Source organism: Bos taurus, chromosome 11, assembly GCF_002263795.3.
Source record: "Bos taurus isolate L1 Dominette 01449 registration number 42190680 breed Hereford chromosome 11, ARS-UCD2.0, whole genome shotgun sequence".
NCBI lineage: Eukaryota > Metazoa > Chordata > Mammalia > Artiodactyla > Bovidae > Bos > Bos taurus.
The window spans coordinates 20085617-20112871 of record NC_037338.1 but is presented as its reverse complement, the minus strand read 5'-3'; the positions used below and the strand labels follow the sequence as shown (position 1 = coordinate 20112871).

The following is a 27255-nucleotide window of genomic DNA, read 5'->3' as shown; positions in this document are numbered from 1 at the left end:
CTGCCAAAGGAAACTTCGAAGTAGTTGTCATTTGAAGAAAGGAAACGATGTTGTGTCTCTTATCTTTGTGGACTATTTGGCTTGTCAGATTTCTAACATCTCTTCAGCTGAGTTTTGTATTTGACTTCCAACTTCATGGCCATTTGACCTGCCAACTATTATTTTCTTTGAGGCTTTTAACACTCCACCCAAGTATTTTGCTTTCCAGAATAGTTGTGTCTGTTTCCTTTTCACTTCACCTTAACTTCAGCCGAGGTTTACAAAGTAAAGCTTAATGTGCATCCTCTTAAGGTTTCAGACAGACCCAGGGACCTTGCGGTGATGACCTGAAGCTGATACCACACCGGAAAGTCAAGGTCCCCTGGAGGATCGCTCTCTGTGCCAGGATTTCCATTCAATTTGAGAGCCCCGGGGGCCGGGGCCAGGCCCAGAGTGCCAGGCTCTCCTGGGTTCCAGTCCCCTCCCCAGGCAGAACGTGCGGGCTGGGGCCTTACAACCGGAAAACACCGCCCTTTCCTGTCGCCTACTCATTCCCCAGGCTGACTGCTGGAGTAGGAAGAGAAGGAGACGGATTAAGAAAATTAATTAACCCGGTCCACTTTCGGCCTCCGGGCGGAGGGGCGGGGCGCGCAGCGGCTGTGGCCGGAATGACTGGAGGGCGCAGGTGCCGCCCAGGGCGGAATTTTACGCTCCTGGGCCGCCGCCACGCCGCTAGCGCCCAGTCCCTCGTCCCCGGCAGCCGCCACCCGCTTGCCCCAGCTTTGGGCAAATCTCTTTTAGGGTCCCCGCGGGAGAGGAAACGCCTCCCCCTGGACTGGAAAAACCTGCAGCGTCGGCAGTTCGTGTGCCCCTGCTCAGCCAGCAGCCCCTGGCGTCTCCAATTGCCAAATCCACTCTCCGGGTTTTGGCGGCAGCTCCAAGAGGATCAGGCTGGAAACTGACAGAACACGACCCTCCTCCCAAACCCGGGCGTCGAGTGGCCCGGGGGCCCACGGCCCGACGGGGGCGGCGCGGTCAAGTGGTATCTCCTCCGCCAGAGTCCCCGCCCGCCGCGCCGGAGCCTTGCCGGGTTAGATCGGGTCGTTGGGACGGAAAGAGGTGGGCGCACGAGGTTTAGTACAGGTGTCTGGGGTGCGGGATGAGTCCCTTTGTTTAGGGGCACCTGGAACTTGCACTCCAGGTCCCTCTTTGAACCGAGCGTCCAGAGTCCTTTCTTTGTGTGGAGGGAGCTGAACGCAGCCTCTCGCAGGGAAGCCACATCCCTGGGGGTGGCGCCGGGGCCGTAACAATGAACGCCCATTGTCCTGCGGGGGCCGCAGGCCCCGCAGAGGGTGAACCCAGTCCGCCCGCTCCGGGCCGGGGCGCAGGTACCCTGGCTGGGTGGGTCGGCCGGCAGCCCGCGCCCTGCGGCGCGCCCGCCGGCCCGCCCTGGCCCGCCCCGCGCGCTGCCGGCCCCGCCCCGCGCCTCCCCGCCCTCCGCAGGTTCAGTCCGGGAGTCCAGCGGCTGCACGCTCAGTCTAGCTCGCACCTTCTCTCCGGCTGTTGCCCGACAGAGCGGGGAGCGCAGCCGTGGGGCCCGAAGTGGGGGCGAGCCTAGAGACCCCGGCCTTCGGCGCCTTCACGCCGTCTCGGAGCGGATAATACTGTGAGCGGGCGCCGAGCCGGCCGACCCGGTTGGATCTGCGCGTGGCGGGCAGGGACTGCGTGCGCCCTCGGGAGGTGTCGGTGCCGGGCGCCCGGTCCCAGGGTCAGCGGCTGGGATCCTTGGCGCCGCTGGTGAGTTGCTGCCTGCCCACGGCTTCTTCTCTGTGCGTCTGTGAGTCTGTCTCACCGGCGGCCGTGGCGGCTTCCGGCGTTCGTGGCTGCTAGGTTTGGTAAAGCACAGGGAGCGGGGATTACCTAGGGCATCACCTTTCAGCTGGTGTTCAAAGGACCGTAGGGGGCACAAAGCAAGCTGGGGGGTGGGGATGGGGGGGTGGTACACGCGGCACGACCGGGACTCAGAGCTTCACCTTTTGTGCCTACCACTTTTCAGGGTGAGGCTGCGCGGCTACACTGCACCCTCCGAGCTATTGACAGCCATTCGGGGCGCGTATTGCATTTTTCCATCCGAGAACAAGCCGCACATGGCTGCCGCTCACCTCCCACCGTGGATTGGCATCAGGGCTACACAAGGGCGCACGGCTCAGATCTGCTGTGGCAATACCCGTTTGGTGCCCTCTCTACACTTGAGGGGCATTGTGGCTGAGGCGCCAACCTGCAGATCTGGCAGGTTTTTTTTTTTTTTTTTTTTTTTTTACGGTGGTTTCTGAACAACTGAAGTGTTTTCAAGATTTTTTTCCCCTTTTCTCCTTGAAACTGTCTTGACACAGACAAGTATCAGACACGTGAGGACAAATGGATCTGGCCAATCATTTTTTCGTTATGAATTATTATGCTCCATCCCCCTCTCGACTTCGGGAGGCATGTGTTTCATCTTATAAATAGAAAGTAGCATATTTTTTGGCAGGACCTTTATACTGTACAGCCCGCGAGGTCAGTTTAAAAATAAATATGCACTTGAATGTTACATTACCGAGAGCCAGGCTGTGGCTGGGACAAGCTGCGTGGACCGCAGCATCAAAGCCGGGAGCACAGCTGTGTTGAAAGGAGTAAAAGCCCCAGAGTGCAGCCCAGGCTGACAGTCAAGTAATTACATTTCGTTTAAAAAAAAAAAAAAGTGAGGGAATTAAAATGAGGGCGGGAATAGGAATGTCACAAGGGTATTGCAGCCTGAATCTTTTCCAGAGCTGGTGTATTTGGGGGAGTCGCTGCTGTGGCCTGCTGAGGATGTGGGGGGCGGTGGCGAGGGAGGTGCTGCTTAGGAGGAGGGAACTGATGAATGTTAGGGAGACAAAGATTTCCTCCCCAACCCCCCACTCTTAGGCTTCATAATATCCTAGAGTTTCTTGGGGGTGCTGCCTTTCAAAAAAAGAACACAAATCTGGAGAGCAGCAGATGTCCCAATTTGAATAGCAAAGCCTTTCTTGGGGACTTCCTTGGAAAGCACTGGGAGACAAAGGCTCACCGTGAAGGCCTGTCGGTGCCCCAGGGGTATTCCTAAAGTCAATTTAAAAGGCTCCTGTGGTCTTCTAATCTCGAAAAGATCTTTTCATCTAAGGAGCAGGAAATGCAACTTCTTTTCTGGACAGTTCCAGAGATCCTCTTTTTGATACCCACTGAAATTTGTAAGAGCTCTTGTTGACAATTAAGAATAAGCTACACAGGTATGTTTTCAGATTAGATGTAAACGCTCTGAGATAAATTAGGGCAGTTGTGAAGTGTTTGGTATTGTCAAATGTGAAATAAGTAATAAAGACTAGAAGAGAACCAAGGAACGGTTCAGATTTCTTCATTAAGTCTCCTAAAGCATGTAGGTTTCCCAACAGGCCTCACTCATTGAGTAAAACACTCAGCACCAGCCTCTGGGCCCACAGATGAGAACTTTGGGGGGGAAATTTGGAAGCCTTTCTGGATCCATGGCCGTTTCTCTTTTCCAGTGGTTATCATCTGCAAGAGATTTACGTTATAAATTTCATGATTGGAACATGGTGCTGTGGCAGCAGCAGCTACAGACATGAAATGAGATGAGTTCCCCATTCCCTTAAAACCTGAGTAGTGAAATCCTGTTTTGTATCTCAACGGAACATGTAAAGACAGCTAGAGTAATGAGTGTTGCACTTTTTTTTGCTTTTATTGTAAATTTAAACGTGGTGCAAGATGAGTAAATGCAAAGCCATAAAAATCATTGCAGAACTATTCATATGAGCTGCTTTGCCCTATCTGCTCTCCAGCTTTTCCTTTAAAGTGGTGTTTTATGTCCAACATGTTCACAAAAGCTGCCCTTTTTTCTTTCTAAAATTCATGGTATTCAACAGCATTGGGAATAAAGTTGTTTTAACCTACATCACCCAGAGATTTTTTTTTACCAGGCCATAAATTTTTCACGAGCTCTTGCCCAGTAGCCATAACATTTATCCAATGGGTGGACTTCAGTTCATAACCTGAAAAAACTCCAAAAGACTGCTCTGATTTTTTTTTTTATTATTACAATTTTTGCTTTCAGTCTGATTTTATTTAGGCCTGGCCTAATTTCTTTCTAAACAGAATCCTGCTGACCTGTTTATTCATTGATGGATTAAGAACTTAAACTTGTTTTTTAAATCCACTACGTTTGCCAGAGAGCAAGGGCAGTATAGTCATTTGAAACTACTGGATGGAGCCAGCCACAAAATCTTTACCAAGCACCAAAGCCAAAGAATTCTAATATATCACACTGTTCAGTGAATTTATATGTTAAAGCTACTCACTACATGGAGCCTGCCAGTAGTGCCAAGCCCTGTTCTTATCCTTATACCTTGATTAACTCATTTATTTCTAATAACCTATGAGGAAAGAACTGTTGATACCCTCATTTTACAGCTGTGGCAACTGAGGACAGATGTCTTCTAAAACTTGCCCGAAATTACATAATGAGTGAAAGTGTGAAAGTCATTCAGTCGTGTCAGACTCTTTCCGACCCCATGGACTGTACAGTCCATGGAATTCTCTAGGCCAGAATACTGGAGTGGGTAGCCATTCGCTTCTCCAGGGTAGCTTCCCAACCCAGGGATCAAACCCAGGTCTCTCGCATTGCAGGCAGATTCTTTACCAGTTGAGACACAAAGGAAAGCCCAAATTACACAATAAGGAACATACCTAAACAGGTTTATGCAACTTAGCGACCCAATATGTGCATAAATGAATGGCTAATTTTCCACAAAGATCAGCGTCCTGCTTAAGGAGATGGGAGAAAAAACTTTGAGGTTAAGAGCCTCTGAGGCAGGCTGTCTGGGTTCATATCTTGGCCCTGGCACTCAATACATGTGTGATTTGAAGCAAATTACTTAGCTGGTATACCTCAGTTTATCGATTGCAAAATGCAGATAGTACTGCTCTGAGGATTACATAAGTTAAATAGCACTCGGAGCATGCCAGGTGCAGAGTAGACACAATACAAAGTTGATGCTTTCATTACTGCCTTTGTTGTTTCCCTAGGTGCTTAATACTGGTCTCGTTTAATATTCACAACTGCTCTTTGAGGTGGATAGTATTGTTATTTTCCAGATGAAAACACAGATTCAGAAAGGGTTGGTAACTTGTCCAAGGTCACACCACTGAGTAAGTAGCAGAATCAGGTTTGAACTCAGACCTGTTTGACCTTGCCCTAAATGAATACCTCACCCTCACCACCAGAAAAAGGCCAGAGAAGCTGTTAAATCTGACTGTTATAAGGGTTTTTTAGCCTCTGGCAGAGAACTCACTTTGCAGCACACTGTATCACATAGTACCACTGCCCTAAGGAAGATGACAGGGATTGCCAGCCTTTGGGAACACCATATGAATCATATTTTTATTATTTTTTAAAATATTTTTATTTATTTAATTGGCTGCACTGGATCTTAGTTGTGGCACGTGTGATCATCCTTTCTGCATGTAGGATCTAGTTACCTGACCGGGGATCAAACTCAGGCCCCGTGCATTAGAAGCCTGAGCCACTGGGCCACCCAGGAAGTCCCTGAATTGCTTTATTTATTGGAGATGGTTGAATCTCATTGTATAGTCAGTAGTCACCTGCAGAGGATCGAGCTTCAAACTACTAGTAGCAGTTACCTGAGCGGTTTAGTTTATAAAGAGTTTTACTAGGAATTTCAGGACCCAAACATGAACTGGAGTTTAGTGTGCGGCAAACATCCTTGTTTTAAAGTTCTGGAGGGTCAGGGATTGCAGGGTCCAGTAAATAAGCTGGACGGTCACCTCCTTGAGACTAGTGACCACAGCCGTGGTGCCTGACCCCTCAGTCCCTGGCACTCAATGGGCATTTAATACACATTTCATAATGATGTTGCTCCAAGGGGAGCTAAAGCAAAAGGCAGGAGCCACCAGTAAGGTGGGTAGGAAGGCTCTGTTCTTGGAGGAAGTCGGGCCTCATTCCAGTTCTAAGTTCTGCATATGACCCAGACTCTGCCAGATAAGCTTCTGGTGTGAAAGATAGAGCAAGGAGGCCTTTGAGACATAGAGAGGTGCCCCGGATAACCCAAGGAGACGGCCTGGCCTCCACTGCCTCTGATACTGTGGGTTTGTGATTAGCTGTGGGAGGCTGCTCAGACTGAAGTAGGGGTTCTGGAAAGGATGTCTTGGCTGTCCATGGGATTTTCCAGGCAAAAGTACTGGAGTGGGTTGCCATTGCCTTCTCCTGAAATAATCCAGGTTGTCTCAAAACCAAGGGCAGTAGCCTTAGGGCTGTCTGCCTCCATTTTCTTCCCATCTTTTGCCCCATTCTCTCAGGGTTACAAATCAAAATGGATCCCACAGACCAGAATAAATAATATCAGTAGCCAAATACTGATGCCTCTACAGCAGCGGGCAAGCAAATGTTCTTTCCTTTAGGGAAAAAAAAATGCCTTCTCTGGCCTTGATGCACTTCTTGAGTGCCAAGTTTCACCAGTCTCATGATGAAGGACGGAGTTTGACAGTACCTCTGGTGGAAGAGCAGTTTTTTTTAAATTAAAGCATATAGTGTTATAATACAAATCATTGATATTAAAAAGTTTGCTATTTCTGAATAACCAAGAGAACAGATGAGTGAGTTTAAGGGCTGGTGAGTTCAAATTAGTATTTGCTTGATCAAGTCATGAATGAATAGAATCCTAGAATCTCAAATTTTAAATTTTTTAAAACCTGGATTTTCAGTGATTTGGGTTTTATTTGTACATTTGAGAAAGTCATCAGTAACTTTATAGCCTTTGATTGTTTGCTAAGCTATCACAGAGATCACACACCTGCAGTTAGCTCATTCAGCACTGAAAAAAGAAAAAGTGAAAGTGTTGGTCGCTCAGTGGTATCTGACTCTGCGACCCCATGGACTGTAACCTGCCAGGCTCCTCAGTCCATGGAATTCTCCAGGCAAGAATGCTGGAGTGGGTTACTATACAACCCTACATCATGTGAACTCTGAGACATGAATAGGATCCAAAAATGGTTCTTTGGGAAACCAGTCTGATAGAGGTCCCCCTGTGCAGGACTTTTCAGAGCATTTAATGTCACTGTGTGCGGTGAATCTGCACAAGGAGGAGGTATCTATCCAATCATCTTGCCCAGAGAGCAGCTGGCAGAGCTAGTCTGACAGGAAACATTCTGGGAACCATGAAGCCAGAGGCAGAAGCCACACGCTGCAGCCTGCCCTCCAGCCTGTTCAGGGGTACAGGAACAGAGCCACCGGAACACACTGGAAGGTGCCATTCTGCTATTTGATAAAACTCGTGCAGAATTAAATGGAGACAGTCACAGAGGTATTGGAGATCAGAGAGCATAGATTCTGATCGTACCTCTGACCCAAGTTGTGGAACTGTGACCTTTCAGGGTCTTATTCTCAGCTCTAAGATGAGACATTTGGTGCTGGAGCATTTCATATCATCTCTAGCTTCTAAAATCCAGTGAGCCAGGATTAGTGACATCTATGAGCATAGCAATCTTACTATTAAACTCATCATGTAAAACCCTCTGTTGAAAAACAGACCCAGTGCAGAGCAGCCTGAGCCAGCGTGGAAGGCAGAGAACTTCAAAGTCAGGCCTCTATTTAGACAGCTTACACATTTGGGAATCCGTCACATTCAGATGACAACCTGAAGGTCATATTTGTAGACACATCATGCCAGTGATAGATGACTGTGTGTTTAGTTGAAAAAGACCTTTTCTGTTAAAAACCATTATAATCATTTAGGTTACGCAGAACTTTTTAAACAAGCAAAGACATTTTTTGGTGAAATGTGGCTTTGCCATTTCAGAATATATGTGAATTCTTTCCCTTTTTTATATACTTATTTTTTTAACTTTTTAAAAAGACACGTACCATTGATCTTTAGCACAGCAGATGAGGTTCTAAGCCCTTGACTGGCCAGCTGTGTTGCAAGGCAGATCCTTGCCCATCTCTGGGTGAAGATGTGGAAGGGGAAGGATGTAGAGGAAGCCATTGAAATTCTCCAAGCGCTCTCCTGGCTCTAAACAGCTTTGATCCTAATACTGTCCGCCCCGCCGTCCCCCGCTCTCCACCCCGCTTGTATCTTAGGCATTTTCCATAGTGTCTTATAGCTTTTCCTATTTTAATACTTAATATGTTTAAATTTTCATTTATTGACCCTTGTGACCACCTAGAATATTGGCTTCATAAAAGTAGGGACTGAACCTAGTTTAGCTTGGCACTCATCTTTTTAATACTAAGAGTTAATGAAAAAAGGAACAATCTGGTCCTACTCATGTTATTTTCTCTTAGAGGTTGCCAAGCCAGAAATCTTTTTCAGTTACCTTAAGTCTGACCATGGTAAAATAATTTCTTCCTAGGCTACCAAATGTTCAAATTCCAAAGGAGCACCTCTAGCCCATCCAGGGTACTTTGAAATTCAGGCCACCAGCAGAACTTCCTCAAAGCCTTCTTGGCCAGGCCGTTGCAACCTGCATGGAAGCTTTCTCCTGCCCGGGTGTAATTGCGGTAGCTCAGTACCATGTGTCCACTCAGAGCACAGGCCGGGCAGCCCCAGGGGTGGAAGGATGAGGGTTGTTTCCTAGTGCCCACCTAGACTGCTCAGCCATGCCAACATCAGCCATTCATCATTGGTATGCTTACCTATCAGCCATCTCCACACTGGGATGTCGGCTCTGTGAGCACATCGTTGCTGTAGCCTCAGTTTCTGGGATTCTGCCTGGCACTCAGTAGGTCCTCAGTAGATGTTTGTTGTTGATGAATGTTTCAGAAGGTGAGTCACTAGCCAGGGACTGGATGAAGGCAAGTGGAAGGCTCTCTCCAAGGCCTGCTGCTTGCTGAATGAATCAGCTCAAGCCACATGCCCTGCTGTGCATGGCATAGCACCAAACCGGAAACTCTTTTCCTGCCCTCCATTCATGAGTGGATTTTGTTCTGTATTCCTCTTAAAGAAGCCCTTAAGCTGTGGGCTCAACTGAGAGGGCAGGTAGTGCTCCCCTGCCAGCCCACTGAGCTCTCTGTCTCAGGGGCAGCTTGGGGAATGGAGCAGTCAAAGTGAAAGTTGCTCAGTCATGTCCGACTCTTTGCGACCCCATGGACTATACAGTCCATGGAATTCTCCAGGCCAGAATATTGGAGTGGGTAGCCTTTCCCTTCTCCAGGGGATCATCCCAACCCAGGGATCAAACCCAGGCCTCCTGCATTGCAGGCGGATTCTTTACCAGCTGAGGCGCAAGGGAAGTGTAGAGCAGTGATGTCTTCCCGATTCCAGTTTTTTTCTCAGAACGAGGAATTAAGACAGTTGGCTCTCTGTATCTGTGGGTTTTGCATCTGTGGACTCAACCAACCACAGATCAAAAACTTTTGGGGGGAAATAAAAGTTCCAAAAGCAAACCTGAATTTGCTATGTGCTAGCAACTACTGACATTGTATTGGGCATGATAAGTATCTAGAGATGACTTAAAGAGTATGAGGAGGTTGTGCATAGGTTAGATGCAAATACTATGCCATTTTACATAAGAGGTTTGAACATCTGTGCATTTTGGTATCCGTGGGATACCAAAACTAAACTAAAACTAACACTGGACAGATACTGGGGGATGACTATATTTGAAACCAGACCATTTCGGGTTTCATATTATTTAAAACAATTATTTTGGGTAGACAGGTCCCGAGTAAAGTTGGGAAAAAATTCTGATGGTGAACTTTCAGCTTGTCTTGTTCCTTATGCAGTTCTAGGTTTTGGGATAATTGATAACAATAACTATATCTCCATTGATTGTAAGTTCATTGCCTCACAGGACTTTGTCAAGCATTTTATATGTGTTGTCTCTCACTAGCTCCACTCCACAGATACACAAGCTGAGGCTTGCAGAGAAAGTCATTGGCATTGCATTGTACCCTTAACTTAATGTGAGGAAAGATGAGAAAAGATAATGAAAATGCTACAAGCTAGTAAAAAATATTTTAATTCTAAGGGTAGTCTTAACTTCATTAAAAAAACATGTTTTTTCTTATAATTCCCTAGAAGCTAGATGTTTCTGCAAACATACAGAATCACAGAACTCTAAGATTCATTTTCTTTATTAAGTATAAATAAACTTCAAACACAGATCTATGATTCTAACACCTATCTGTATATATATGAAGTCTACACACACATACCAGGGGCTGCTGCTTGAACTGAGACTCGCAGGTATCTCCGCTAACTCCTCTCCCAGTGCAGGAATGCTCTCCTTCTCCCTCCCCTCTGGAATTGCTACCAGTCTCAGACTCAGCTGGAAAACTTCCCCTGATGGGCCTCTCCCATTCTTCAAGCTGATTAACTCAAGTTGGTTAGACTTCTTCCTCCTATCCAGCCCCACCTGCCCTCTCCTTGAACCCTAATCACACACCTAATTCTTTTCAAGGGATGGTACTGGTTTCCTCTCACCTGATAGCTCACCAAATATTTAAAGAAAATAACTGTATGGCCTTAAATTTTTCCTTATCTGACCAATAAATGGCAGTAATTTTCCTGACTCAAAGGAGTCCCACTTGTTCTCAAGGCTGGAAGAATTGCACACGGAGATAAAGGATACATGTGTATGTATAGAAGTTAGCTCCCTGTCCTGTTGACAGAAAGAATTATTCTCTAATTAAGCTGGAAATTAAAAGACACTTGTTCCTTGGAAGAAAAGCAATGACAAACCTAGGCAGTGTATTGAAAAGCAGAGATATCACTTTGCCCACAAAGGTCCATATAGTCAAAGCTATGGTTTTTCCAGTAGTCATGAAAGGATGTGAGAGTTGGACCTTGAGGCTGAGCGCTGAAGAATTGATGCTTTCAAATTGTGGTGCTGAAGAAGACTCTTGAGAGTCACTTGGACTGCAAGGAGATCCAACCAGTCAATCCTAAAGGAAATCAACCCTGAATATTCATGAGAAAGACTGATGCTAAAGCTGAAGCTCCAATACTGTGGCCGCCTCATGGGACACACTGGAAAATATCCTGATGCTGGGGAAGATTGAGGGCAAGAGGAGAAGGGGACGACAGAGGATGTGATGGTTGGACGGCATCACTGACTCAGTGGACATGAGTTTGAGCAAACCCCAGGAGATGGTGAAGGACAGGGAAGCCTGGCGTGCTGCAGTCCATGGGGTCGCAAAGAGTTGGACACGCCTTAGCAACTGAACAACATTAACAAAGCTTGAAATAAGAATCTTTTCCAATTGTGGAGCTTGTGCACAGGGCAGACACACACCATTTTAGCCCCATCTGCAATCATACATCGGTGACTGCCACAGACAACATTTAAGGAGAAAATGGACTCATTATGTGGGCAATTAGAATGGTTCCCCTCCGTCATATTGCATTTCAATAGATGTTCTGGTTTTTCATTTGAGATGATGCTTTGTGCTTGCATAACACTCTATGAAGATTGCCACTTAAAAAGATTCTCATACTCAGCTCTTATAATCATGAGAGATAGATGGGTTTGGGGTGACTATCCCCATTTACACAGGAGGTAACTGGCACCTGTATGGTCTGGCATTTTATAAGAATCCTATAGCTTTCGCTCAAAGTTTCTTTCCTCTTCTAAGGCCTAGAATAGCAGCAAGAGGTCTTTCTACCGTTTTGCTTGCTGGTGTGTTCATTCATTTAATACATTTTTTTTAAGTACGTGATCTGTGCTAGTGACACCTTAATATTCAAAACAATCCTTTTCTATAGAATATCCATTAGAGTTTCTTGCAGGTTTCCCTACATATCTTGGGCTAAAAAATCCAGTTCAGTTCAGTCACTTAATCGTGTCCAACTCTGCGACCCCATGGATGGCAGCACGCCAGGCCTCCCTGCCCATCACCAACTCCTGGAGTCTACTCAAACACATGTCCATGGAGTCAGTGATGCCATCTAACCATCTCATCCTCTGTCATCCCCTTCTCCTCCCACCTTCAATCTTTTCGAGCATCAGGGTCTTTTCCAATGAGTCAGTTCCTCGCATCAGGTAGCCAAGTATTGGAGTTGCAGCATCAGTCTTTCCAGTGAATATTCAGGGTTGATCTCCTTTAGTGTGGACTGGTTGGATCTCCTTGCAATCCAAGGGACTCTCAAGAGTCTTCTCCAACACCGCAGTTCAAAAGTATCAATTCTTCAGCGCTCAGCTTTCTTTATGGTCCAACTCTCACATCCATCATGACTACTGGAAAAACCATAGCTTTGATTAGATGGACCTTTGTTGGCAAAGTAATATCTCTGCTTTTTAATATGCTGTCTAGGTTGGTCATAACTTTTCTTCCAAGGAGCAAGGGTCTTTTAAAAACTTCAAGTCCCCCTTTAATCCATTTCGTTTTGAAAGGAGAGGTCAGCATGCAAGCCCATTGTTTCTCCTGGGCCTCATTCTGTAAGATTGACTGAAATATAACTAGTCAGCCTGCATTCCCGGGAAATGTATTGTCAAATTTTTCTAGAGGCTTGCCTGTCTCTGTTTGCACATGGTAGTGGTGGATGGAAGTCATTTCCTTTTGAAACATCATGTCAACAAATATTCTTTGCCTTAATCCCAAGATCTTGTATGAGCCTGTAGAATTAACTGTGGCTTGCATTGATAAGCTGTTAAATTCTTACCCTGCATGGATAGAGAAAGCAGAAATGAAAGAAACTCTTTGCCATAAGAAAATAGATGACAGCTCCTTGCTTCATGGTTTTCTCTCTTGTAGGAGTCACAGAAAGACTCAGCTTGTATTTTCAGTAAGACAGGTAGGGTTAATGAGGAAAGAAGTCAGGGCAATCTCAAGCTTTCTCATTTGTTCATTCAACAAACATTTGTTCAGTACCAGCTATGAATTATAGTTCTCCCCCCAGGAGAAGGCAGCCTTGTGGAGCAGACAGTACTAACTGCAGGATAGTATGAGAGCTGGTGGGGTGGTTGAGTCGCTAAGTCACGTCTGACTCTTGTGAGGCCATGGACTGTAGCCTGTCAGGCTCCTCTGCCTATGGAATTCTCCAGGCAAGAATACTGAAGTGGGTTGCCATTTCCTTTCTCCAGGGGATGTTCCCAACCCAGGAATAGAACCTGGGGGTTCTGCATTGCAGGCAGATTCTTTACCAACTGAGCTATGAGGGAAGTCCAATGACAGCTGGTGGGTTGAGGTATAAACAAGGTAGTGTGGACCATGGGATCTGGCTGGACTTGTAGCTGCAGGGTTGGGCGAGACCCTGTTTGCAAAAGTGGGCCTCTCCAGCTATCTTATCTCTAGGCTTCAAGGGCAGGCTTGCCACCCAAGGTTAAGGGAGCATTCAAGATGCCTCATTCTGATAGATATTGAAAGATAAAGTGGGAGGAGATGAGGTTGATGACAGTGAGACAGGTAGGGAGGCCAGTGCCCTTGTTGAGGAGAGAGATCTCAAGGGCTAGAAGTAAAGAGGATGGACAAAGTGAGAGAATAGGACTTGATGAGAATGAGGCATGGAGAGGAATCCTGGGTGGCAACTGGGTTTTGGATCTTGGTGACTTCCTGCCACTTACCAAAAGGGAAAAGTACAGGACGTGAAAGCTGAGGGCCAACAAGAGGAGGAGAGATGGCATATTCCGTCAGGGATAAGTTAAATAGGAAGTACCTGAGGGAAGCAAAGTCAAGTCTGAAAGATTACAGGAGAAAAGTCCAGTGCTGCTTTCTGTGAAGGACCAGTGATGTTTAGTGTTTTGTTTATTTCAATTTCCAGTCCATTGTATTACTGATAGCAGCCATGTCGAGTAGCTGCTTGGACCATACCCAGCTTCCGTGCAAACCTGATGATACACCCTCTCAAACATGCCAAGAGTCTGACCAATGAGAAAAATCCACTGATCTGCATGCTTGATTATGTGAGAAAGTTTCTACAAGCTGTCTTTCCATTTCTGTCCATATCTCATCATGGACTGACCCTGGGGCACAGACCCACTTTGAGTTTCACTGGGCTAGACTAATGTATGTGTGGGCTGAAGACTCCAATTTGGAAGTTAGCATTAGAGGTGGTGGTTGAAGCCGAGGACAGGGGTGTGATTGCAAGAGGACTGTTGAGAGTTGGGGGATGGACAACCACTGTCCAACCCTAAGATGTTGAAAACGCCAGCGTCTAAGGCATGGGTTCCAGCTTTTCCCATAAAGCATCAGGCACATGGAGTCTGTCACACTACTCACCTCTGACCTTGTCATTGGAAAGCAGCTCTACCAGGGTTTCCAAACCTCAGCACTACAGAGAATTGGGGGCAGATAATGTTTTGTTATGGGGGGCTGTCCTGTGCATTGTACAGTGTTTCTGACTTCTGTCCACAAAAATGCCAGTAGCACCACCACCTCTACAAATACGTCTAGATACTGCCAAATGTCCAGGGGTGGGGGGCACAGAATCACCTTCGATTGAAGTGAAGATAATACATAAAAGAAGGAGCACTGGTGTGTTCCAATAAAGCTCTATTTACAAGAACAGGTACAGGGCTGGATTTGACTCACCTGTCATAATTTGCAGACCCTTGATCCAAGGGCTGGCCATAGGGAAAACTAAAAGTGCTTATTCAATAAGTTATAAGGGCCTCCTGTGTTCACAGCCCAGGAGGAGGCTCTGTAAGTGATCCAGCATAAAGAGGAGATTGTTATCATAGCAGCACTTCTTTTTTTACACCACTTTTGCCTACCTTATTATGGCGCTTACTACCTACCAGGAGATACCAGATACAAAAGCGTAAAATCCGGGAACAGGAAAGAAAGCAAATATCAGCTCTCTAAGAGCCCTGAGAAAACCTCCAAGTAAGGCAGTAATGAGCCTAGATTGCGTGAGGTGAGTTCGAGAATTCCTGCAGGAAGGAAGTGACTGAAGCGGGTCTTGGAGGATGTTATGAATAGTGGTTGATGGTAAGGAGGTGGGAGGACAATTCATGTAAGAAACACAGGGTTCTTGGTTTCAGAAAGTCAAGAGGGAAGTGAAGTGTCAATAGCAAGGGAAGGGAGCCATTGTCCCCATGAAAGCCTGTGGGTGTACAGGGCCCCCCGGTGCACAGCCACGATGCACGTGTTTCCTCTGGGAAAAAAAATTAATGGCACTTAATGTTTTTTTCTCAGAACAGGATATTTGTTTTTCTCCTCAAGACTCAGGGGGCTTTTATTACCTCAAAATTTTAATATTTTGGTGTTTCTTTCACATGAAGTCAAATCCCATTTGAGATTCTCTTTGACAAGGACAAAAAGAGTGAAGATTCCTAGTGAGTTGGGGAGGCTGGTGTCTGGGACCATTTTACTCATTCTTAGTTAATGACTAGGTCAGATTTTTATCTCGGACTCTTGATGTTGAGATCATAGTGTATCATTTCCCCTAGTGCTGCTGGACTGCAGGACAGATGGGCTGGAACAGCATTACCATTCTCAACCCATTTCCTTGGAGGTCCTCACATTAGTTTTCGAGTCAGCGGCGGTTAGAAGCACAGACTGCAGTGTTCAACCATGGCTGAAATCCTAGCTCCTCCGCATTTTGAGTGATGGGCCTAAGACACAGGTCTGATCTAACCCTGGTTCCTAAGAAGTGTGTTCAGATACTCACCTGCCTGGCCCACAGCATGCACTTGAGCCATTGCTGTTCACATGTGTACAATCTTCAGAGGACTCAGCATTTCCCATGTTATACTTTCTTGCAGACTTGGATGGGGGAATGGTTCCTAAGCACAAAGCAACTATCTCTCATCTTGGAAGGCCTAGCAGGGCTTAGGGATTTAAATAACACTTCTTAATTATTTTACTTGTGTGCCACATGTTGTGGGAGAGAAAAAGAAATGAATTAAGACCCAGCTCACGCTCACAGAAAAGCTCTCAGCCTACTCAAAAGGGATATTCATTCATGCATTCAACAAATATTTGTGTACAGATATTTATGTACAAATAACAGAGGAGTTTGCAGTGGAAGTTGGTAGAGCATGCACTGGCCACTGCCAGGCTCCAAATATACCCACTGCTGGTGTGATGCAGAGAAGCCAAGTTTCAGTCCATCTAGTGACTGTGGACGATTGTCAAGGGCCCTAGCAGGATGGGAGGGTAGCATGGAAATCCCTATCTGTCCCCTCACCCCATTAGGGAAATAGTCAAGGTAGTCAAGGGACCTAACTTAGAGGATGTGCTATGAAGACACACAGCACATGAAGAGGACCATGACTTATGTAGTATGAGTGAAATGATCAGTCTGAATTTCTGGACACTTGTCAAACTGTTTGGAACATTTGATATTCCTATTTCTGGAGTTTTCATAGAGTCATTGCTCTATGAATTTCATAAAGTAACTTTAATATTAGTGGTTTGGGGTTTTGTTTTGTTTTGTTTGTTTTTTGGTGAGCAGCTTTACCAGTTACTTAACTTGAGCTGAGTCTACAGATTCGAGCCAGTTCCTGGATGAACATTGCTGACAACTTAAGGGTGAGGTTCTCAACCTGTATTGATTTTTGTCCTTGCAGTTTCACAAACCAACTCAGATCCATTTGTTCTAGTATCATGGAAGGATTTGGTTCATATCCACCAGCTAGAACGTCTGCCTTGGTCCTTGTGACCAGCCCTGAGGCTGAGTCCCCTGTAAAACTAGTCATGATAAATGAGCCAGACCCTTCCCCTCTCTCATAACTGCCAGGGATCCAGGTCTGCCTCAAGTCCTCCCCAATAACTCATTTTAATAGGGAGAAAGGGCGTAATGGCCTCTCTTCTAAAGTGCAGGGTCAGTACTTTTAGGTGGATGTTCTGTCTTCCAATTTTGCTTCTAAAAACCCTTTCAAATAGTACAATTAGATCCTATAAACGTGAGGAGTGTACGCACATTAGTGATGAGTCTCCCATATGGTATTTGTGGGTCTCTGTATAATCGGAGTTGTAAAAGAAAAATAAATACAAGCTGTAGCTGAATCATAAAGGAGAAGTCCATTTATAAATAATTGAGGGTTGAGATGTAGCATAGACTTTCTGAGTGGGTCTATAAAATGCTGTCTGCTCAGTCTGGCTATAAGTTCATTTGCATGACAGCCAGGCAGCTGGGAACTGAGCTAATGGCATCTTATAGCCTTGCAGCATATAGCCATGTCCTCAGGTTCAGATAATATGGGGAGAGGAAAAGAATCTAAAAATAAAAAAGGCATCTTCTTATCTTCTTGTGGGTGGAGTAAAACAGACTAAAAAATATGGAAAGCATCCCTCCAGGATGCCATTTACCAGGGTATTCTCCGGTTACATTTACTTCAGTCTTAGGTTTTCATGTAAGTTCAATGTTGAATCTCTAATAGTATCCTTTTTTTTCTCCTCCAATTTTAAAATTCTTTGGTCCAGGGAAGTGCGCCTACAGAGGCCCTCATTGTAGTGATACTTTAGTGTTTCTGATACGGAAGATTGTCATCCCTATATTGCCGTCTTCAAATGGAAAGCCTTCCAGGAAGTCTGTGAGTGCTTTTTTTTATAGGTTAGTGTGAAGTGGGGCCATAAGGAAGTGAGCAGCGATGGTTTTCCCTTGTAGGAGACTCAAAATGAACAGGGACGAGACCCCACCCGCTGGGCACATCGGAGGCTCCAAGTCAAGGCTGCTGCTGTGACAGCCTCGGCACATGCTCAGTACACCGCCCCTCCCACCATGGCAACCCATTCCATCTTTTCCAGAACCCTGGGTTCTCCCTTAGAGGATCCAAAATCTGTTTCTCTTTAGCTTCTGCCTTTGTATCCCTAGGGCCTCTCTTAACAAGTTAATCCCTTTTCCATTACAGTTAAATGAATCCTTCAGATCCCTAAGGATTCCTTTTCCCTCTGTATTTGAGTTTTCTTCAAGCTGCTCCGCTCTTACCTTCTCACGTGTCCTGAGTCCTGTCGTCTCCCAATTGGACTCCTGGGAACATGTGGGAACATGTTCCAAGTCACCTTTATCCCTTTCAAGTGTGGAGCCCAGGGTGAAATACACTTTTCCAGGGCATTGTCTCCCTTGTGTTTCCCTGTGTTGGCAGCGGAGAGAAATACCCCAAAGACAGTGGTGGGTGGGGAAGGGGTAGCGGGTTCTTGGCTGAGTTAACATCCTTCCCTGGGACTGTGGATTCAGGCACGAATGAATAATAACTGGGCATTTTTGTTTGGGGCCCAGATGTTGCAGCGGTGCAGCATCTAGGAGCTGGGAGGAAGGGCCTGCTGATTCTACACTGAGACAAAGCGAAAAGTGAGCAGAAGCTGGATGTTCACGGATGTGACAACAAGCAAGAAAGGGGAAATCCAGCACAGACTCACTTCCCGCAAGTCGAAGAAAGGAAAAGGCCCACAGGTCCCTCAGGAGAGACACACATACACACCCCTCACCCCCACCTGCCCCGGTTCATGCATTTGTGTTTTAGATTAACAACCTATTGTTCAGGATGCAAGATTTTTTTTACCCTCTCTCTCCCCTAAGAATTAATCTAAAAACAATTAGCAGACAAGCCACACATTCCATTCTTAACATAAATGGAATTTTTAAAAATCTCAACCCCTTTGTTCTTTTCAGAGCCCTGTGACTTGCCAGTACTGCCAGCTCTGGTCATCTACGGAGTGATTTTTCAGGGTGTAACTTCTTCATAACCCTTTGCTTTTCTCCCACCTCCTGTTTTAGTCTTCTTAGCATCATTCTCTTTACCAAAAAGATGATAAGGACATGAAGCAAAAGGGGGCCACTTCAGTTTTCTTTCTTCATAGAATTATTACTGCTATGATTTCTCTTATTAACACTGTCACCTATGCTTAAGTCAGTCACATGTGAGAAACGAATTGTCTAGCCTGGTATTGGAATGACCACCTGACACTCTGCTTTTCCTATCAAAACCGTGTCTTCAAATTCTTCTTGAGTCCTTTTGTCTTGGAACCCTTAAGCTTCTCACAAATTCCTGAGAGTGAGGACCTGTGCCCTTGCAGCTGGACTCCACGCCCACCCATCCCCACCCATCTGCCAGACACCCTCTCTAACCTTGACAGAGGGTGACAGGCGACTGACTGAAGAGTTGAAACCTTTTGTTGGCCTATCTATCCTCTCCAGTGCCCCGGAGCTTGAACCTTTGATTTCAGAGGAATCTAATTTCCCAGATGAATATTATGTCGAGTGTCATCTTGGGACAGAGGGTAGAGGAGCAAACAGTGATCCAAAAACTCCCAGAGAAAGCGATTAGCAGTCCTGGAGGGTTCAGATTTCAGGGTCAAGGGGAGCGTTTTGAGAAAGGGCTATACATAGGATGGTTGGTTTCTCTCTCATTCTCTTTCCTTCCTTTCTCCCTCTAGTCCTTCATCCCTTCCTCCCTTCCTTTCTCTCTTTCAAAGACAGTGGGAGTGGAGGAATGATAGCAATGCAGAAAAGCTGGCCAGCAGGAGAGCCCCGAGTGTGGAGAGTTAGTGATGGTGGTATTGTTCTGATGCTTTTCATTTGGCTCGTGGAGCACCCAGGAGGCCTCCCTTTCCAGCTCTAGTCAGGCCTATGAGCCCTTCTGGTTCAGTTCTTCCTCTCCTCTCCTCTTCTCACACTTTCTTCTCTTGGGTGTCCCCCTGACTCAGAGGCTCTCCTTCTGATTCATCCCTTGCTCTGTCTGCTGCCACATGGGTCAACCTGCATCCTCCTGGAGCCCAAGTCTCCTTTTCAGAAATGGAGAGGAGGGACAGGATTTTGTGTTATTCTACCATAAGAAGCTGTCCATCTGTGTGGCCACCACCTCTCAAGACAAGGAGCTATACCCCTGAGCCCCAGCACCTCCACCTTCCCGTGCTGCCTTCCACGTAGATACCCTGCACCCACCCTTACCCCAGTGTCCTGGGTCTCTTTCCTATTCTCGTTTCCTTCTGATGAAAACCCTTCTCTTCTAAGACCTCTTCCATTCTGCAAACGTGGGCCGCGGGTACCCCTCAGTGAAGCTCTAATTAACGCAGAAAGGAGTGCTCTGTCCCATTGACAAGGTGAGGCTCACCCTCTGGTGAGGTCTTTGTAGATCCATGCACTTCCCCTGCAGACTTTGGCTTTTGAGCCCACTTTCCCATAGTCATGTTTGCATTACGATCAATAACTTATAGGTTGGGTAGACTTTTCAGGACCTGTGTATAAAATTGTCCCTGCAGGAAAGTGCAGTCTGAGCCTGAAACAACCCTCTACTTATTTTTTGCTGTTGTTGTTTTAAATAGCTCATTCACTTGTGTGGTTCAAAACTCCAAAATCATGAAAGGATATACAGTGAAAAGTTTCTCTTCTACCCTTATCCCCCTCCACCTACTTTCTCTCCCTGTGGGCACTCACCATTATTTCCTGTGTTTGCTTCCAGAAGAGGTTTATTGACATACAAGCCGGGACAGATGTTATTTGTGCACTTTGGCACCAATCTTTTTTTACTTTGAAGACACACATCTTTGAAGCTCTTTCTATATCAACATATCAGGAACTGCTTTGTCCTTTTGTAGACCATGTAATACTCATTTGTATGGATGTAACTTAACTTGTAGAATCAATCCGCTAAAGGTGGACAACAAGTTGTTTCCAACTCTTTTTTTCCTTTTTTTTTTTTAATTTTGTCTATACAGTGTGGCTGGTGGGGTCTTCATTTCCCAACCAGCAACTGAACCCAGGCCTTTGTCAGGGAAAGCTCTGTGCCCCAACCACTGGACCATCAGGAAATTCACAGTTGTTTATAACTCTTGGCTGCTATAAACTATGCTGGAGTGACAGTTTTGTATAATATTATTTCCTTATTTCCCATATACATAAATTGGATAAACCTATGTAAGTGGAATTCTGGGGTCAAAGGCATGTGCTGCGTAGTTTTCATAGATAACCATCTTCCGCTGGGGTTGGACCAGTATGTGCTTCCTACTCTTATTAGCCCAGCGTGTTATCACATATTATATCTTAAACAGGTTTTGGAAGGCACCCCCTTTATCATTTGGCAATCAATCACTGACTGAATTCCCGGGGAGCGTGCTTCTTAAATGTCAAGACCTCTGTGTCTGGAGTTAAGTGGAATAAGCCTAGCCACTTGGCTTAGTGCCTGGGAGCCATGCCACCTGGCACAACCTGTGCCTCAGTACTTTGTCAGTAAAATGGGGATGTTAACATGGGTTCCTGTCAGTGACCTAGAACACATCAAAGGCTGGAGCAGTGCCTGGCACAGTGAGACACTCTCAAACATTTCCTGTCATAGGAAGTGTTGGTGGTTCCCAGGAGACACACACATACCGGCTCCAGGACCAGATACTTTGTTCCCTATGAAGAAACTGCCTTGTCGTTTCCTGCTTTAGTGAGTGCAGAGAAGATGCTGAGCAGTTGGCCTGAGGCATGGCTGTCCATTGACTGATAAGCCAAGGGGCACAGAAACATTGAGAAAGGAGGGGAGCAAGCAGTCAGGACAGAGTCATGATATTGGATGGTCTCTCCTGGGATCAAGCATGGTTGCCCCTGCGCTGGAAGAGGAAAGAAAGCAGATACAACAGGCAGATGGGTCTGAGTGCTCAGATATTTCCCCAGCATCATATCACAAACATAAACTCATCTAAAGTTATAAAACTGACATTTTTGCACCAAATTTCTTTCTTTTTTTTACCCAAACTTTCAGTGAACTGGGGAGCTCCTCACCCTGGCACACAGTAGAAATTCAATACCAATTATTCTTCGCAAAGTCCTACAAGCCTCCAGCCTTGTCATGCAGTAAAACTGTAAATATTTGCAGAAAGAAAGAAAAGCGCCTTTTAAGGTATCTCCTCTCTTCCCACTCTGGAGAATCTACTGCCTGCAGCTTATCTAGCCTCTACTCACCAACTCTTCTCTTACTTTTTTCTCTCTTTTTTTGGTTCTTTTCTCCCATCTTTGCATGCAGTCCACTAACATAAAATCCAGCTTCTACCAGACCAGGCAAGCCTCTGCTGAAGGGCCATGGCCATAGCCAAGCAGGGACTGAGGACTGGGCGTTCCTCCCTGAGCCTTGCAGGTATAGCAGGAGTACGCTTTACTTTTTCTCACGTTTGCTCCCGACATCCCCAGTCGCTGTACAGGTAAAGGGTGAGTGTGAGTGATCCAGTCAGAGTGACCAAGAAGCAGGCTGACTGCATCTTCGTGATATTTTTATTTTTCTAAAGAATCTGGAATGAATGCCATGCCTGTTCTGGCCTTGCATAATCCTGGCTCCACCAGCTGACCACACGCATCCAGCCCTCGCCCTCGCTTGCCCCGGAGTTTTGGACACACTGTATCTTTCCATGGCAGCTGCTCTCCTGGCCATGTTGCTGAGGACACAGCTCCGGTGGGCAGCTGTTGTTCAGGGCTGCCCTCTACCTTCTGCGGCCCCAGTGCCCCTGCTGCTTCTGCAGGTGGTCACTGCATTGTGCCCAGAGGGGCAGGGAGGCAGTGCCAGCCTCCCAGGATGGCAGGGGCTCTGGGCTGTTGTGCACTTAGAGGGGAAGGGTGTTCTGATGTTTTAGCAAAAAGACCCAGGGCTTCCCCTTTAGTTACTACTTACAAGACCCAAATTAGAGTTGAAACTATGAGAATGACAGACCCATAAGCATGTCTTCCTGTGCTGGGGTTCCCCATTTACTTGCTTGGTATCAAGCATCTCTTTTCATAACATAGTATCTCCATGCCTTCTGAGTCTGAAGTGGGAAGGCAGACCCGCCAGGCTCCTCCAGAGAGTGCATGGTCTTTTCTGGCAGCTTCCAGGATAGCCTGCTCTGGTGCAAACCCTCATACCACCTCGGCCTCCTCCCCACTCCCAAAGCCAGGGCTGGGGCGGGGGGGGGCGGGGGTGGTCTCTCCAGCTCATCCTTCCCTGCCTTCTCAGGCCTGTGTGCCTGCCACTTCCCAGAGTCAGTTGTTACCTTGCCAGTGGGTACTGGAGCACAGTTCTCACCACCTGCCACAGGCAGATGAATTTAAAACTTGTGCTGAAAGGAAAGAAATATGGGGTATGGAACAGATGCAGACGGCCTCCAGCTGCTACAAAGCAAATGTAGCTCCCCTCAAGCCACCATCTGACCCAACCCTTGGAGGATTATTTATTTGCTCTGTGGATAAGGGGAGAGCCCAGTGGAAGAAGTCACAGCAGAGCCATTTCAGGAATTCCCACAGTGGGGAGGGTTTTAACTTCTCCAGGTCAGCTGATGTGACTGAAGATTTGAAGGATTCTTTTCAAGAGATGACGAGGTTCTCATCTGTAAGATGAGAGCCCCCAAACCTTCTTGCAGCCCATCACTTCTAACTGTATCATACAGCATGGGCAGGGAGGGTGTGTTAGTTTTCTCCATATGAGGTGGTAGATTATAGACGTGGTGGCTTACAGCCCTACCCACGTATCATCTCCCAGTGTCTGCGGATCAGGAGTGCAGACAGAGCTTAGATGCACAGTCGCATCAGGCTATAAACTAAGGGCTGGAGTTGTGGTCTAATCCAAGGCTCAGCTGGGGAAAGATCCATTTCCAGGTTCCCTCGGGTTAATGGCAGAATTCACTTCCATATGCCATCTCAGTATAGTGGCCTATTTTTTCAAAACCAGTAAGGGAGTCTCCCTCCAGTGTGCTAAGATGGTATCTTTTATAATGTAACCTAATCAGGGTTTTGATATCTCATTACCTTGCTTGGAATCAAGTCACAGGTACCACCTATTAATACAAAGGCATCAACACGAGGCAGCAACTCACTGCGGTTACTTGGAACCTGGCCTAATATAGGGAAAGGATACAAGCTTATCAGCAAATGTTTCAAAAGTACTCACAAATGAAGACCACTTGTGAGTGATATAGGATCCCACTTTTTTCTTTGAAAAGAAGCAGTTTTGTTCTTTTCCTTCTGTTTCAGAATGCCTCCAAATCCTAAAATTTTTGCTAGCCCTATTCTCTCTACCCCAAGTTGATTCCAGCTCCAACTTCCATAATGACTGTATGTTACTGAGCAAGCCTGTTTTGTTTTGTTTTGTTTTGACTCCCAATCTCAGTTTTCTCATCTGTAAGAGTGCATTTTCACTGAGATTTTTTTGGACACTAGCATCACTGTCACTTAGTAAATGATAGTTCCAGCTCCTTATGGACTTCATTGCATTGCATTAATTTTATTTATATGTAAAAGTCAATCAACAACAAAATAGCCTTGCTGGTATGAACATCAAAGCACAAGAGAAAATATATCTTAAATTCAGTTGTGTCTAAGGAGCTGCAGTCACTCTGGTCATGTGCTGACAGCTTAGAGGAAAAGGACCTAAAGCTTAAAAAAATCCAGAAAATTTGTGTCCATTACCATGTTTAAAAAGTGCTAATTTCATATGTTTGGGTTTTTTAATCTCTTTCTCTTGCCCTGAAGTAAGACTAAGATGAGTAGACCCTTGTTAGGATTAAAGTTTTTAATCCTACTTGAACAATAACGCTTGACTTCAAATGGGAACTGAAGTCCTCCATTATTTACAGGCTCTTGTGAAAAAGTCAGGCCCATGTGACCCGTTAGTCACTAAGTTGTATCCAACTCTGTGATCTCCATGGACTGTAGCCCACCAGGCTCCTCTGTCCATGGAATTCTTGAGGCAACAATACTGGAGTTGGTAGCTGTCCCTTCTCCAGAGGATCTTCCCAACCCAGGGATCAGACCTAGGTCTCCTGCATTGCTGGCAGATTCTTTACTATCTGAGCCACCAGGGAAGCCCAAGGGACCCCTGAAGGGGCAGCCAGTTTTAACCTGCTTTGGTTTCTCTTCCAGGTTTCTCCCTGCTGTGGAAGAGGTTGAGGATGTGAGTGGCTCTCCAGAAAGGCCTGCTTGCGTCCAGGAAGGCCTCTTAGCTTTCTTGTTTCAGAGCCACTTCTGGAGCTATTTGAGAAAAATAATGTGACAGTACCTATCCAAAAGGATATTGGGAAACTTGTAACATCGGTGAAGAAAGTGGCCCTCTTTCCCTTTTGCAAAATCGACATTCTCAAACTCCAAAATGCCAGCCAAAACCCCGATTTACCTGAAAGCTGCCAATAACAAGAAAGGAAAGAAATTTAAACTGAGGGACATCTTGTCTCCCGATATGATAAGTCCGCCCCTCGGAGACTTCCGCCACACCATTCACATCGGCAAGGAGGGCCAGCACGACGTCTTCGGAGACATTTCCTTTCTCCAAGGCAACTATGAGCTTCTACCCGGAAACCAGGAGAAAGCACACATGGGCCAGTTCCCTGGGCATAATGAGTTCTTCCGGGCCAACAGCACCTCCGACTCCATGTTCACAGAAACGCCCTCGCCGGTGCTCAAAAACGCCATCTCTCTCCCGACCATCGGAGGGTCCCAAGCCCTCATGTTGCCCTTGTTGTCCCCGGTGACATTCAGTTCCAAGCAGGAGTCCTTTGGGCCGGGAAAGCTGCCCCGGCTTAGCTGTGAGCCGGTCGTGGAGGAGAAGGTTCCAGAGAAAAGCAGTGTGTTGGAGAACGGGACGGTCCACCAGGCGGACGTCTCATGGGGGTCGAGCGGGTCTGCATCGCAGTCCAGCCAGGGGCGGGACAGCCACTCCTCCAGCCTGTCCGAACAGTACCCCGACTGGGCCGCGGAGGACATGTTTGACCATCCCGCCCCTTGCGAGCTCGTCAAGGAAAAGACTAAATCAGAGGAGTCCCTCTCTGACCTCACGGGTTCCCTCCTGTCCCTGCAGCTTGATCTCGGGCCCTCCTTTCTGGATGAGGTGCTGAATGTCATGGATAAAAATAAGTAACAGGACACGGCCAGGCCCTTTTCCTTTGGTGTAAAAGATACCAACAGACAGAATGGAAGAAAACGAACCACAAAGAGGAGAGCCTCACTGGCTATACTTGCTGTCATGTGATGCGTTTTCTAAAATAACCTTCCTACAAAATATTTTTTTACCTGGTATACCCTGTTTGCAAAAACAATATAAAGGGGGAAAAAAAAAAAAACTTGTCCTGGCAAAAGAGAGGAAGTGAGTCAGAACCCATTTTCAGTGGGCCATGCTGATGTATAGCTCACATTTTTTGTTTCCAGACACGTGAGAAATCTGGCTTGGCCAGGACTGGCATTACTTAGCTATGAAGGGCTGTGCCAGTCACATTAAGGACCTTTACAGAACTCTGGCATTTTCTGAGCAAAAGGAAGTCAAATTTATTTAACACCCACGCCTTTTTTTTCTAGACTCTTTTCTATATTACATGGTTTGGGCTCACCATAGCAAACAAATTCTTAAGTGTTAAAACTTTTCTCATTTCCACATTTGAACAACATTATGGGTTTTGGGGATTTGCTTGTAGCTCTTATATATCCCTATATGTTATATCTATATTGCGAAATCTTGACTGTCAGCTACATGTTGGTAAGACACAAGCGAAGTATTACTGTAACTAAGTTATTTTTAAAGTTAAAATATATTTTTATGTGCCTTTGGCTTTTTATTGCAAAGTCTACATTTTATAGATAATACATCAAATGTGGTCATTTGACTTTTTCCACTGGGTTCCATTGTAAGCTGTGTATGTGTATGTTTGGAAAAGTGTACTCATACTTAGCTTTATTATTATTTTTTCTTCATCTATTATACTTTTCACAGCAGCCAACAGTGGATTGTAAAGTGTAAAGGCACAGGTTACTCACAATGCTTCTGCAGAGACTGTGGGCTATACCACCTAATGTTCTTTGGAAATATGGGTATTTTAGTGCAGTACATACTTGCATTACATAGGTACTTCATACAACACAATAAAGAGTAAATGTTAAAATCAGCTTGCTTGGTTATAGTACTAAACAAAAACATAAGACAAGAGTTATATTTTCTTGACATCCAGGGCTAGAAAAAATTGCTTCTGTAAAGTGTACACAAGGCTTTAAATGAGGTAAGAGGTGTATTCCACTCACTCAGTAATTTTGATTATTTTGATTATTATCCAGAAACAATGCTCTTCAATTTTAGGAAAACTGAACATGTGAGATGATTTTTTTTTTTTTTAAGACAACACTGACGCCAACCTCTCAAAAAGCTCATTTCCATGAATCTCCAACCTAAATTTAACACAGTAAACTCATGCAGGCCTAACCCTGTCCCTATCAGATGGATGTCTCCTTTCTGTGGGTGCCATACAGACAAGATTAAGGAGGCCAAAAAGAGGGCAGTAGAAAGCACTTGGCCCCGAAAGAGACAGAGATGCTCTGAGAATGTTGATTAAGGAAACAGGAACAGGAAATGTACACATCGATTCCTGTCCTTGTCAAC

At 45.8% G+C, this 27255-nt stretch overlaps 1 protein-coding gene across 3 annotated transcripts; it reads left to right on the top strand.

Moving 5' to 3' along the window:
• The first annotated feature begins 1010 nt into the window (after nt 1–1010).
• Nucleotides 1011–26767, top strand: CDC42EP3 (CDC42 effector protein 3). Of its 3 annotated transcripts, XM_059891389.1 has the most exons (3): nt 1515–1776; nt 21637–21774; nt 24759–26767. In XM_059891389.1, the coding sequence occupies exon 3, from the start codon at nt 24985–24987 to the stop codon at nt 25747–25749; it is 765 nt and encodes a 254-aa protein (XP_059747372.1). In that variant the 5' UTR covers nt 1515–1776; nt 21637–21774; nt 24759–24984; the 3' UTR covers nt 25750–26767.
• Nucleotides 26768–27255: the final 488 nt, after the last annotated feature.

Coding starts and splice junctions, on each gene's coding strand:
- CDC42EP3 (XM_024998987.2), top strand. CDS start 24,985: ATGCCAGCCAAAACCCCGATTTACCTGAAAGCTGCCAATAACAAGAAA.